Genomic DNA, 14198 nt, shown 5'->3' on the forward strand with positions numbered 1-14198 from the left:
GGATAGAACAGCAACGGAAAGCACATTGGTTGCAGAATATTGTTTGCACATGCATGCAGGTTTTTGCAGCAGCATTGACCAGACATTGTCTTCATCAAAACGCTGCCTCATATTATTTAATCTGGATCTACTGTTTGTTTGGGAAATCCAATAAATAAATAAATAAAGTAAATCCATATTAAATTGGGGGGAGTGGGAGGGGGATATGGGCTGGAATTTTGTTGAGTACAACATTACGTATGTACGAGCAGCATGGCATCCACAATAAGCTGCATTTGAATTAAGTTATCTCGATATCAGCAGGCGTGAATGAGTATGACAGTTTAGTTATATTTACTAATGAAAATGCATAAATAAAGACTATTGGTGGGGGGGGGACACAGGAGTAAGGACTGAGAAAACAATGTGCAAGTTAAATTAGAAAAACTGAATTTCATCCAGTTTGCACCCATCAGCATCCGTGACCAGCCCTTATGTTTCTGTTGAAGGAAATGGAATACTGACAGAGCTTATAATGGCTATGTAGAATGTGAAATTTATGACCAAGTGATAAGCTCTTTCTGTATACGTAACACTCTTTCATTTCAGGTTTTGATTGAGAGTGAACAGATGAGAAAGGAAGCTGATGACTCAGGTCCTCTGACCGAACTAGAACACTGGAAGCGTATGTCTGCTAAGTTTAATTTTATTATTGAACAGATCAAAGGACAAAATTGCAAGGCTGTCATAAATGTCCTAAATGTTGCACGCTCCAAAATAATAAAGGTAATTCTAATTTATTCTTTAATAAGAAATTATTTCATTGCTTTAAAATGTATGTGTGCATGTTATAAATTTTGTTTAATGACAGTGTGTCTGTGGCATCCCTTTGTCACAGCTATTATTATTATTATTATTATTATTATTATTATTATTATTATTCTACCCATCTTTCACTCTAAGGTCCTAGGGTGGGTTAGAATAATTTAAAATGCAGCACAGCATTAAAAACAGTTTAGAACAATTGGCAATCACAAAAATAGGGTGAGTCCTAAAATATGCATCTCAAAGGCCACGTATGCTACATATGTAGGACTATATTTTATCAAACCAATTTAATGAATTCAGAGTAACTGCCACTGCCTGGTTTAGTTCTGTAACTAGCATTGCAACCCTTCCCAGGAACATAGACGCAAAAGGTTCCTTTGCCACCATTTAGCTACAATTCTAAAAATCTGTTATGTTTATTGCATTAATGTACAGCAGAGTGATTATACCAACCGGCATGATAATTTACAATGTGACCTCTATACAGGATCGGTAGGCATAGTTTCATTCCATGTGATGTGGGACTTACTCACGGGGAGAGGGAGAGGGGAGGGGCTGCTTTTGCACAACGATGCCAGGTATGTAAGACCTCTCCCACCATCCCCATGACCTGGAAGGAAAGGTAAGAATCTCAAATGTACACACCTGGGCTTTCCTATGAATCCAACAAGTCTACAGTTCTCAAGTCAGATAGAAGCTGGCGTGGAGGAAAACACATTAAACAGCAGCATTTCACAAGAAACTACAGAAAACCCTTGAATTGTGGCTAACGCCATGTGTACACAAATTCATAAACTAGCAGTAGGAGCACTGGAGTCAGAGTAAATGTTAATGTGTACATAGCTACGACAAACATACAACTCTCCCAGAGTCCAGCTTTCTATCTACTGTGTTAAAGCAGCTTCTATTGGCATGAGATAAATTCTAGAAAATAATTTATAGGAGAAAATGTTGTTAACTAGCATGTATTTGGCAGCGGAGGGGGAAGGTTTCCAGAGTATATTTTGTCAGTGTGGTTTGAATGTAATTCAATTTCTACTTTGTGAATTTTTCACATTTTATGTTGTTACACTAACCTGTTCCATAATTTTTTACTCTAGCTGTGGAGAGAATTGGATGCCAGAATAACAGATACAGCAAATGAATCAAAAGATAATGTGAGGTATTTGTACACCCTTGAAAAAGTTTGCCAGCCACTTTATAACTATGATTTAGTAAGTACTGGTGTTTTTTTTAATTCATATGTTACATTTCTCATTAGACTTGCATGTAATGAATGACTTTAGAATGTATGTCAAGAAGCAGTACGTATAAAATTGAGCATATTTAAACACCACCCAGACCGTATTTTTTTAACCACAAAGTTACCTTTAGGGCTAGCTATCCAAACAAAATATAGCAACACAACTTAGAAAGGCTTGGTAGTGGTGTAGAATGGAAAAGTTTGCAAAGGCTAAGCTGTAGGCAGCAGTCTGAGATGAACTGGGAGCTAGGTGGGGGTGGGTGCATGTGTGTTGTCAGAGTCAAGGGATGAAGCCAGAAGAGGTATTGTCCAAAGAACAAGTCCTGACTGAAGGACAAACCAGGAGGTGGGACTAAAGAGGACAGGAGAGGAAGTGAGGATTAAAGGACAAACCTGGAAGCAAAACCAAAGAACAGGCCACAAGGTCATTTCCCCCAGGCTCTGCTCACTTGGCCTACACCAGGCATCATATCTAACATCAGGTGTGGGGCAGGTAAAGCCAAAAGTGGGCTTTGCAGGCAGCACTGAAAAGCTGATGGGAGGTACCTGCAAACCTCTGCGCCTTTGTGTATGTGGTTTGGTTTCAAGTGACGCAAGCAAAGGAAGGTCTCTTCTGAAGTTGGGATTCACACACTGGTCAGCTGATTGGCAGTGCCTGCAAACCCCTGAGCTTTTGCCTGCACACTTTGATTCCAAGCTGGTAAGGGAAAAGGCTTCACTTGACATCATTGTGGTATCAGGTGATTGACATGCAGGTGGTTCAGCCCACCTGTCAAAAGTGGCCTGTGGAGGTTGGAGGAAGATCCTGTCCACCAGTGGGATAAACTTCCTCACATGTGCCAGAGAGCAAGCCAGAGGTCAGGATCAAAGAACAGCCAAAGGATACAGGAATGTATCAAAGTTGAATTGGAAGATGAAACCCTTTTTACACCTTCTGTCCAGCAGGATGCAGTGGGCAGCCTGGGTGGGCAGACTCAGTTCAAGGCCTGAGATTATTTCACTGCCTAGGTGGGTGCTACCACTGATAGTTCAGTGTCTCACTGCAAGTGGCAGCTGCACACAGATACCAAGGCTGTCTAAGTTCAACCTCTCCTGCGAGCTCTCCAAGATGAGAGGATACTGCATAATATAAACACGCTGCTTTCTATCATGCCTTTTCTTATTATCTACATGGTGCTTTCAGTCATGTTTTATGCAAAGGTGAGAAAATGGCCCACCACTATGGTATGACTGAAGGGCACTAGTGGACAACTATAGCAAGAAACTCATTCATTTAATGTCTTTTGGGAAATAATTTTAGTGGTAGGGGTTGAAACTGATTTCCCCAACTGAGGCTGAAATTACTGCTTTAAGAGGTGAAAGGTGACAAATAAGTAGGTAAATAAGGTGTATTTTATTGAGTTTAACGGCCATTCAGAGCTCTCCCCTTGCCTCCATTAATGATCATTATTACTATTCAAAAGTTGCTTTCCTACTTCACATTTTACCACACACCTGTCAGCCATGAAGTTTCTCTGATTACCAGCCCATACAACCCTGTGACTACACTTGAGCTGCCCCAATGGAACATGGTGATGAGTTTTTGGTTTTCTTCCGAATATAATCCTATGATTTCATATCTGAAGAGTCAGTGTCACATTTTGAGTGAGGGCAGTTCTGTTAACATTGAGAAATAGTTGCTTCCCTGAGTTGTTGAATACTATTTTGGGCTCCATTCAGATGTAACCCTACGTCATAAACCATGGTGAAGCAAATCGGTTTGTGCTGGTGCACACAGACTGAGTTCTCCTGCTTCAGTTCCTCTCTTCCTCCAGAAGGGAAACAAACCACAGAGTCAGCGATTGCCTTAGCATGCTGTCTGAACCACAAGTTTTATTTCATTCCAAACAAATCACAACTTGAACCTAGGGTTGTTCTTGGCTTCTTGGTTGTGATTTGTTTGGGAGAAATAAACCCACAAACACTAGAGGAAGGTAGGAGCAAAGGAGGGATGCACAAACTGCATGCACCAGCACATGACAAAAGCAGCTTGCTGGGTGGAGCAGAGCAACTACGCCATCTTCCTGGCAAGCAGGTTGCTGTTGTTTACTAGGAGGGAGAGGAATAAAGCAGCAGGGAGGTCAGTGTGGTGCCTGTGTGCCACATTAGCTCTGCTGGTGCATCTGTGACTTAGCAGTGCATCTGAGCGCAACCTTTATGTAAATGGGGCAGTGGCCATTATCCTGAAACATGAAGGTCTGTGGGATGGAGCATCAGTGGTGATGGCAGAAGGGAGGAACCGATTCCAGCAGTACACATTGCACATGCAGAGGATACACACAGAGCACTCCGGTACTTCTCTGTTCAGTTATTTAGCCCATTCACAAGAGAGACACCTGTTTCCTGCTTTTCAGCCCCGCAGCTGGTAGTTTAAAGCATCTTGTCTCACATCATGAATTTATCTAATTCTACAAAATGTTTGTTTTAGGTTTCCATGGCCCACGGAATACAGAACTTGATTAACGCTATCCGAATGATTCATAGTGTTTCAAGATACTATAACACTTCTGAGAGAATGACGTCACTGTTTATAAAAGTAGGTGGGGATGTGTATGTAAATTTAAAGGAGCAGATTTTTCCCCAGAATGCAAAATGAGAGAATCAGGTGCTTTACATAAAGTAATCCCACACACTCTAGCCAACTGAGCTAACTGCCAAACCCTCTTTGCCAGTTGTCCGCTTGCTTGCTCATTCTCCCTCCTCCTCGGTGCTGAACTTCCTTATATTGCATTATGGTTGTGGTAAGTCAGATCTTTCCATTTACAGCACGTGTTTGATGGAGGAGAGGGAGAGAGAGACAGAGAGTGGGTGTCTCAGGAAGCTGGCACAGAAGTCAGGGAAGAGAGGGGAATAGAGATGCATGGGAGAAAAGCTGCGGGTGGAAGAGAGTAAATGTGTCTCATATGTTGACGGGGGAAGTAGTTACACTTCATCCTTGTCCTTTCCCTCCATAACATGGGGTCTCTTCCATGGCTGCTCTTTCCACAGAAGATGGCTCATGCAATTTCCCTTCAGAATAAAAATTTGCTTGTGCCACACCTAATTTTTTAGTGATAAGAAATACCTTGGGAAACAAAAAGAAACAACTCCTAGCAGTGCATGATTTATAACACAGAATGCAGCTACTTCATAATATGATTGTGGGGCATCCAGAAAGGATAAAACAATAGCATGTTTATTGTAATAATGTATTATTCTCAAAATAACAAGTATTATTCTCAGTATATAATGATAACCAAGCCTATTATATAAGTATGTACACAAATGCACTGAGAGGTGGGAGCTTGCTTTTCCCGGGAAAGCTCATTTATATTAGGTCCAATTTGAGGCAAACTCTCCTCTCCTCATCAACACAAAGCAGCCTTTCTCTTTTCTGATCTTTCATATTGAGTCAGAGTTGAAAATCCCTGTTCACAACAATATGTCATGGAGAACTGTAGAGGATTAGCCAGCGTTCCATATTCTGTAAATAAAGAATATTATTTTGATACTACATTGCACTGAAATGTTAAAATGTTTCTTTGATTGCCCTTGGATCTTCTCGTCACACTTGACATCCTTTCCTGCTACACCAGTATGGCACACTGCACCCCTTGAGAACCACTGTCATTGACAGATAGTATGTAGTCAGGACTTTTTTTCAGCCGGAACTCACCGGAATTCAGTTCCGGCCCCTCTCAGGTGGGCGCCATTGCCATGATAAGAGAACAAGGGAAGCATTCATGTTAAGTTCCGGCACTTCTTCTTCTAGAAAAATAGCACTGCATACAGTATATATTTTTCCTTCTATTCTAACAATTCTGACATAATGTTTTCTCTGTCTTTTCGTATGATAGGTTACAAATCAAATGGTAACAGCATGTAAGGCATATATTACTGATGGAGGTTTTAATCGTGTATGGGAACAGGATACTCCTATAGTAATTAAGAAAATTCAGGTTTGTGTGGCAACAGTGCATGATTTCAGTAGGCTTTACAACTGCTCCCTGCAGATGTTTTTCTGAAAGTGTGTGTGTGTACATATATTATAATGATTGTATTTTTGTTGTGCAGTAAGACTCTGGTTTTCATTCTCAATAAGCTACTATAGTGTATTCTCATTACATCTATTAGTCCAATATGTATAGTATAATAATTTACATGCTCCTTTTATATTTGAAAAATTCTGATTGTTCTATCTTAGCAGATTTTGCTTCCTAATTAGGTCTCGGGGGATTTGTCTCAGTATAGCACTCTGTGGTTTGGTCTTTACACTAGGAAATGAAAATAAATTAATTTTGAATTGTTACAAAATAGGAAGCATTTTGTCATCATTTTCCCTTAATTAGCGAGAAACGTTCAGCAGTCAGGAGAGGGAAGAACACTCATCATATAAGCTAAGAAAACTTTCTCCACAAAACTCCCACTGCTTGCCCACGTGAGCAAAAATAAATTTAGGTCTCTTCACATTTCAGTAGATGACAACCATTAAAGCTATATGAAATATTAATTTTGCATATAAAAATGCAAAGACAAATTCTAATTGGGTAGTGCCACGTACACAGGAAAAACAACTGTAAATAGTAGGATTTTTTTCTTGCAATAATTGGAATATTGAATTGATTTATTGAATTTCTGTCCTGCCCACGCAGAGGGCTAAAGGGACAGCTTATAGCTGTAGGCAGCCTGCCTAATAAACCTTTCTTGCTTGCTTGCTGGTACTAATTGCTATCTATTTGTTCTTAGGACTGTATTTTTCTGTTTAAAGAGTATCAGAAGAGTTTTCATAAAACAAGAAAACAAATTTTGGAGACTTCAGGGGAGAAGACATTCGAAGTCTCTGAGATGTATATTTTTGGCAAATTTGAAGCTTTCTGCAAAAGGCTAGAAAAGGTACGTGTGCTTCAAAAACCTGTTTTAAGAATAAAACACCATGTATTTAAATGTAATAGATTTCAGCCTATTACATAAAGGATCACATTAACATAAGTCGAGGAGTTCATTAAGGTGTTGGTGGTTATCTTCTTTGAGGGTTGGGAACTACCTTCTGTTGTCACAATCTAGAGTTAAAACCAATGCTCCCAGTTCTTTCAGGTACATTTTGTCCAACTGTAAAGTAAAGGTAAAGGTACCCCTGCCCGTACGGGCCAGTCTTGACAGACTCTAGGGTTGTGCGCTCATCTCACTCTAGAGGCCAGGGGCCAGCGCTGTCCGCAGACACTTCCGGGTCACGTGGCCAGCGTGACGAAGCTGCTCTGGTGAACCAGCACCAGCGCAGCACACGGAAACGCCGTTTACCTTCCCACTATAAAGCGGTGCCTATTTATCTACTTGCACTTAAGGGTGCTTTCGAACTGCTAGGTGGGCAGGAGCTGGGACCGAACGACGGGAGCTCACCACGCCGTGGGGATTCGAACCGCTGACCATGCGATCGGCAAGTCCTAGGCACTGAGGTTTTACCCACAGCGCCACCCGTAGTTTGGGCCAAACACACACTGGGGTGGTAAAATGATATCAGAGTTGTAATACTTTAGACTGCGGTTGTGGGTTGTGTGGAAATCCCTTCAAAGAGAAAACTTCATGTCAGTGAGAAGAGTTCTAACCTAGTATTTGTGACATGGTAATCCTACCAAGCCTTTGACTTATTAATATTATACAGCCTTTTAAATATATTTGTGGGATAGAGGGGTATTACTTTGTTTTGTTTTTGTTTTCACTACTTATTTTGTGCTTCTATCCTGTATTTTTATCTTGTGAGCTGCCCTGGTATCTTTGGATGAAGGGCAGTACAAAAATTTAATAAATCATAAAAATAAAAATTACAGGAGTCCATTATCTTTATAGTGAAAACAACCCCCCTATTTTAGATTACAGAGATGATAACCATAGTTCAAACCTTTTCTGCGCTGAGTATGTCCACCATTGAAGGAATTGATATTATGGCAATTAAGTTCAAAAACATCTACCAAAGCGTTCAAAAGAAAAAATACGATATTCTTGACCCACGGAAAACAGAGTTTGATGTGGATTTCGCAGATTTCATGACAAAAATTGAAAATTTAGAGGTAAGTAACATAACTACTGATTAAGTGATAGAAATTGTTGGTGTTTTTGAGATTTAAGTCATAGTGAGAGAATTGAATCTGATAAATTAACTTAAGTCCATTTATTTCACCGGATCTACTTGGCATCTTATTGGAGTATGAGTAATGTTGGATATCACCCATACACTTTTCATATTTAATTAAGATTCTGTCAGTTATATACATTTATAAATTCCAGTGTATCCTTACTTCCTAAATAGGAGTGGTCCTCTCAAAGAGCCAGCCATGCTTTTCTGGTTTGGGGGGCTTTCCCCCCTAAAGCATAATTTTTGCCTGCAAATATGGAGGGGTGCCCCTGACTGTAGCAACTGACTCCCTTCCTCCTCCCAAATCCCTGTTTGGGTGCCCTGTGTATTGGCGCAGAGGGCACCCACTTTATCCAGGTCTTCTGTTTTGTTTAATCTGTTCTGCACTGCTTTTGTTTGGAATTGTTTTACTTGTTTAAGATTGTATGGTTATATTGCTGTAACCTGCCCTGAGACGTTATGGTGGGTGAGAAATCTTACGCATAATTAAAGGAAACAAATACTAATTATTTTGCCTCTTGTTATCTTTGTAGAAAACCCACAGCTAATTATTTAGGCTGCAGTCCTAAACACATCTACTGTACTTAGGAGTAACTCCAGCTGTCTTCAGTGGGCTTACTCGCAGATAAGTGGGATTCCAGCCTCAGTTGCTGCCATTAAATGTTTCATTTTTTTATTTAGGTCCAGATACAGACATTTATGGCTGGTTGTTTTGGACGAATCTTGTCTTCACAACATGCTCTCCAGCTCCTTCAGAGGTATGGCAAACATGTTTAGGAAATACTTTAAATTAGAGGAACTAGCAGGCTTTTTCAAACACGCAGTGCAGTCCAGACTGCACAGTTGGGTGATAGTTAAGCATATGCAATTCTAGTAAGATCATGCTGTTTCTCTTGCACATCTTTCAAACAATACATTCCCTCTTCTCTAAAATACAGTTGAGCTATAAAAGAAAAGGTGTCACGTGCCAGTTTATTTCTCATTTCCTTTGTACCACAGTTACCACCATCTGAAGCAAAGTAGATTATATTCTTGTGGCTTAAATTTACTAAGAAGGCTCCAGGACAATTATCACATAATAATTGGCTTACTGGAGAATAATGTCACTGCAGGGTGAACATCTTTAACGTGAGGAAAGTGCTTCCACTGGACGGATAGCCATGTAGTGGAAGCTGCTTCACATTGCAGCTAAACTGGTGATAACAATGCGGTTTGCTGTGGTGACCAGGTAAAGCTCAAAAGGGAAGTGCACACCTCCAAATGCTTTGAGGGCACATGCTGGGCAGTCACAATTAGTTATGGCTCCCTGGCTTATCTTCATTTCAGATTTGGTGATGTGACTTTTCCCTTCACAGACGTGCAGCAAATGCCATTTTAACACTTTGGCCACAGTGCACAGAATTACTATGTATTATTAATCTTTGTTGGAAGCTGGCCAGAGTGGCTGGGGAAACCCAGCCATTATTAAATAAAATAATAATAATAATAATAATAATAATAATAATAATAATAGACGAGGAAGAAATGGTTCCCCTCTGCTAATCATAGGTGACTAGATAGGTTGGAGAGGGCAGCACATTTTATGTAATAATAATAATAATAATTCTTTCTTCCTCGTCTCTTTCTCACACAGCATAACTTCCATGATGCTGTAGACTTAAGTAGTTAGGCACCCTGGGAAATTTATATTCAAGTTCAGGATACACATGCATCTAAATAATACACAGAAGTGGTTTTCTTCATTCATTGCAGCCACAACATACAGAACTATGGTGTTAACAGTAACCTAATAGTAGGTTGACTAACCTTTCAGCGGAGACTGTTGACCGTTTAATCTCTTTAGGTTTCAGAAGCTGAATATGCCATGCCTTCAGCATGAAATCGCACACACAATTGGGCGTATTCTTCAGCATTACGTTGCAGAGCTTGAGGCAACTAAAAAGGTACTTATGATGCAATTCATAGCATGCCTAATCAAAAGCAAGACCCATTCAGGTCCTTGGGAAATGTTACAAGTGGCCAGCGGGATGCGACTGGTGCTGTGGTCTACACCACTGAGCCTCTTGCTGATCGAAAGGTCAGCAGTTTGAATCCCTGTGACGGGGTGAGCTCCTGTTGCTCTGTCCCAGCTCCTGCCAACCTAGCAGTTTGAAAGCATGCCAGTGCAAGTAGATGAACAGGTACCACTGCGGTGGGTGGGAAGGTGCGCTCTGGCACTCATCATGGTGTCCCCTTGCGCCAGAAGCGGTTTAGTCATTCTGCCCAGTCTGTGGACAAACACTGGCTCCCTTGGCTTGAAAGCAAGATGAGCACTGCAACCCCATAGTCGCCTTTGACTGGACTTAACCATCCAGGGGTCCTTTACCTTTACCTTTTACAAGTGGCCAGCAGAGCAGGGGAGCTGGCATGGTGCAGTGACAGTGGTAGGAGCATCAGACTGGCTCCACGGCTGTGCATGTACCATGCCACTGTGCACCTCCTTTTCACATTGGGAAGCCAGGTAAGCAAAGTTTCCCTGTCCTGCCAGTTGCTACCGCTGTCAAGTAAATGTGTTTTGGATTGCAATCTTAGTGCATTTACCTTGAGTAGAGTACCTTGAGCCACCTTTACTTGTTAATTTAATCAGTTTTAGTTGTAGAGAATAATTTTATTTGATGGGGGCAAAATGTTAACAGCCGGAGTGTGACTTAGTATTCCCTGGGGTGTTGTTGTTGTTGTTTTGAGGGTGTCATGGTTCTGGTGTGGAATTGTAATAGGAAGAGGGCCTTTATGACAGTTAAAGTGGAGATACATTCAAAAAATTGCGTATAGATAAATGAGACAAAAATATTAATAGTAGTGGATGGATGGCATGGTGAGGCATTTACTTGACCTCCTGGTAGGTGAGTGACTGCTGCTTACCAGGAGGGGGAGGGCAGCAAGGTGCAAACGTACCAGCAGGAGCATCAGATTGGCTAAGCTGGTGCGTTTGCACCTCACTGACCTTGCTGGCACCTTGCCCCACCATGCGGTGAGCTACTAACATTAAATATGGCCATCCCCTGTAACAATAAACAGTTCCTTTTATTAAAACTTAAACATAAGTTTAAAAGCTGATGATAAATCAGCTAAATTTTTTTAGCTGACCTACAGCCATAACAATGAAAGATCTAAAATACTTATTACAACAGGAGAAGCAGAGAAACACTATTTGTATATCTATGGTTTTTGGTAGCATTACAGACTAATTTTTATATTATCTTTGGAAATGCTGGATTATAGATTAATCAGCCTTAAATGGTTTCAGGATGGGGTATTGGAAGTTCTGCCTACAGGAACACAAACCTGCTCATGGTCTGCCATTGTAGTCAGATTGGCAAAAACTAGAAACAATCCCTTTCTAGTGATGGCCATTGTTTATGGAACTTGCACTGAAAGGATGTGCAGCTGGCCACGTTAGTGCTAACTTTTAAAAGGGCATCAAAAATCTATTTTTTTTCCAGAATTGGCTGAGCTCTTTTATTAAGAAAACTTTGACTTTTTTAGATTGTTGCTTTTAGATTTTTCAACTTCAGCAGTTGAAAATGTATTGAACTTTCTGTTCCAGCTAAAAGCTTTTTAAAATGACGTATTGCTAGTTTTGTTTTGCTGCTTTTAAAATCCGTTTTAGCAGTGAAAGTTTCAGTTGTATTTCATTGTATTTTGTAATTTGCTATATTATTTTTGTAAGCTGCCTTGATAGGATATTGTCAGTTCCAAATAGTTACAGAGGTATGTCTCATAGCTAAAGCAAGGGATGGAGAACCTGTGGCCCTCCAGATGTTACTGGACTGCAATTCCTGCCATCCCTGACCATTGGCAATGTTTGCTGGGGTTGAAGGGGACTGGGATTCAACGGCACCTGGAGTGCTGCAGGTTTCCCAGCCCTGATACAAAGTATTAGCAGAAGGCATGTTTTAAATTTGACATTTGCTTTATTGCAGCTTTATCAGGCTCAAAAGGAGGATCCTCCCCTGGCTCGAAACATGCCCCCTGTAGCAGGAAAGATATTGTGGGTGAGGCAGCTGTTCAGGCGTATCAGTGAGCCAATCAACTATTTTTATGTAAGTTTCCGATTATCACCCACCTGAAAGTGACATAATCTGTAACCACAGCCAGCAGCTCAATTACATTGTCTCGCCTCTCTGTGGTCCACTGACAAGAATACTGCTTGTTAATATCACCTTACTTCAGATCTTCCAGAAAGTGCTGCTGAGTGTGGAATGATGTAGAAGAGTCTGCAGGTGGAGCTGTTTTGCTGAGTTTGAAAGCAATATTGAAAGAAACATCCCAACTCACTAGTATCTAGTGCATATTTCCACAGTTGTTTGATTCTTGTTAGCCGTAGCCCTAAATGCCAGGTTGCTGTCACTTTAAAATTTATCTGTGTGTCTAGAAAACCCAAAGAAGCTGTCGTTATTTTGCTGCAGAGATAAAGGTATCAGGTATCTCAAGAGGATTTTTTTTTTATTTTAAAAAACAACTGTATGACGTGACAGTGTGATTCGAGGACCCGATCCCCGCTTGGGGAATAAAGACACGAGGACACAGTATATTAGGTTAATGGGCAAGAAAAGGCCACAACTTTATTGATTACAGCATGTGAGAAGGTATTGGCTTAGGCATTGGACCACGGAACATTAGACTCCACCCACTCGTAGAGGGGTGAGTCTGAGGAGGGGTTAACCACCAGTAGGGGAAGCCTGTTGATGCAAAATACAACTATAAGCTCTCCCCTGATGTCACCGAGGGTCGTGCCATGCCCCCCCGCCACGCAGGGCATTGGACAGGATCCACAACCGCCGGATTCCTTTAACGGAATACCCAAAAGTGAAGGGGTAGGCGATGACCACACCTTGCCCTTCCATACACCAACAACACATTCCAGTGCCTAACCGCCAAATACCACGAAAGTTGTGACGATTGCTACGAGGTAGGCGAAAAAAACCAAGAGGCCGGTGCCAATTTGCCAATTGGAAAAAACTCCTACCAGGCCCCCTGGGCAACCAGTGCGACCAACCAGAGGTCCATAGCAAGGTCAAGCAAGAAGCTATGTACTAAAGGGAGTGGTGGGTGGGTGACTCACGAAAATTGGCAGAGCAATGGCGGGGAGAGCTGGCACGGCCGCATTTGAGCGGCTAGACCACGCCCCCACAGTGTCTCCCAATTGGGTGCCCAGCTGGGAGGCATGGCACACCAGCGGTGATGGCAGGGCAGGGGGCAGAACGCCCCCTGCGTGATGTGGGAATCGGCTCCCGGTCAGAACCCCTCCCCTCCGGAAGGAGGAGAGGCTTTATAACATCACCCCCTAACAGGAATGCTCATCTTCATTCCTGAAGAAGTATCCCATCTATCCAGGATATAAGAAATGGTTAGAGCAGGAGTATATAACCCTCAGTTCAGTAATCTGCTCCGCTCCCCAAGACAACTTTTTCTGGCTCCACAACACCTCACCATTTTTTTGGGGGGAGGCGTGTTAATGCAGATACTGCCCTGGGATGAGCAGATAAGTCAGTGGCTTGATGCACATGAAAATTACTCCCTCCCTGGTCATCACACTGATCATTTGAAGAGCAGTAAGGAGCAAAAAAAAAAACCCCTCGGTTGATCTGAATGGATGTATGTTGTGTATGTGCATGTGCATGTGAAAGTGAAAGTGAAAGAGTGGGGTGGCCATGCCCACATTTGGCCACACCCACCATTGGTATGCAGCCCCTGTGATGCTTGGGCAAAAAGAATTATTAGCTACCGTGTGTTACAGGCATATTCACTCTTACCCCCTCTTCATTTTCCATTTTCCTTTTCCAGTGGAGAGCCTAACTACATGTTGCTTTAGGTGTGTAGAGTGCAGCATCTGTGGTTTATAAACTTTCATTTTAAGTTTTCATCAAGAAATCATATAGGGAAGGGTGTGTGTGTTAATTCTTTCTGCCTGTGATCGTGTCAAAAATCCTTCTTTGCAGCGATTGCTTTAGAAAGAGA

The 14198-nt window shown here is 41.6% G+C and overlaps 1 protein-coding gene across 1 annotated transcript in view; it reads left to right on the top strand.

Moving 5' to 3' along the window:
• DNAH8 (dynein axonemal heavy chain 8) overlaps nucleotides 1-14198 on the top strand; it is a 137533-nt gene that overhangs the window by 11820 nt on the left and 111515 nt on the right. Inside the window, exons 8-16 of the mRNA XM_053382927.1 lie at nucleotides 589-765; nucleotides 1908-2021; nucleotides 4518-4625; nucleotides 5926-6027; nucleotides 6815-6961; nucleotides 7936-8133; nucleotides 8880-8956; nucleotides 10042-10141; nucleotides 12161-12280. Of these exons, the coding sequence (XP_053238902.1) occupies nucleotides 589-765; nucleotides 1908-2021; nucleotides 4518-4625; nucleotides 5926-6027; nucleotides 6815-6961; nucleotides 7936-8133; nucleotides 8880-8956; nucleotides 10042-10141; nucleotides 12161-12280 (1143 nt within the window). The remainder of the gene's footprint in view (nucleotides 1-588; nucleotides 766-1907; nucleotides 2022-4517; nucleotides 4626-5925; nucleotides 6028-6814; nucleotides 6962-7935; nucleotides 8134-8879; nucleotides 8957-10041; nucleotides 10142-12160; nucleotides 12281-14198) is intronic.

This window comes from Podarcis raffonei, chromosome 3 (genome assembly GCF_027172205.1).
Source record: "Podarcis raffonei isolate rPodRaf1 chromosome 3, rPodRaf1.pri, whole genome shotgun sequence".
In the NCBI taxonomy this organism is placed as follows: domain Eukaryota; kingdom Metazoa; phylum Chordata; class Lepidosauria; order Squamata; family Lacertidae; genus Podarcis; species Podarcis raffonei.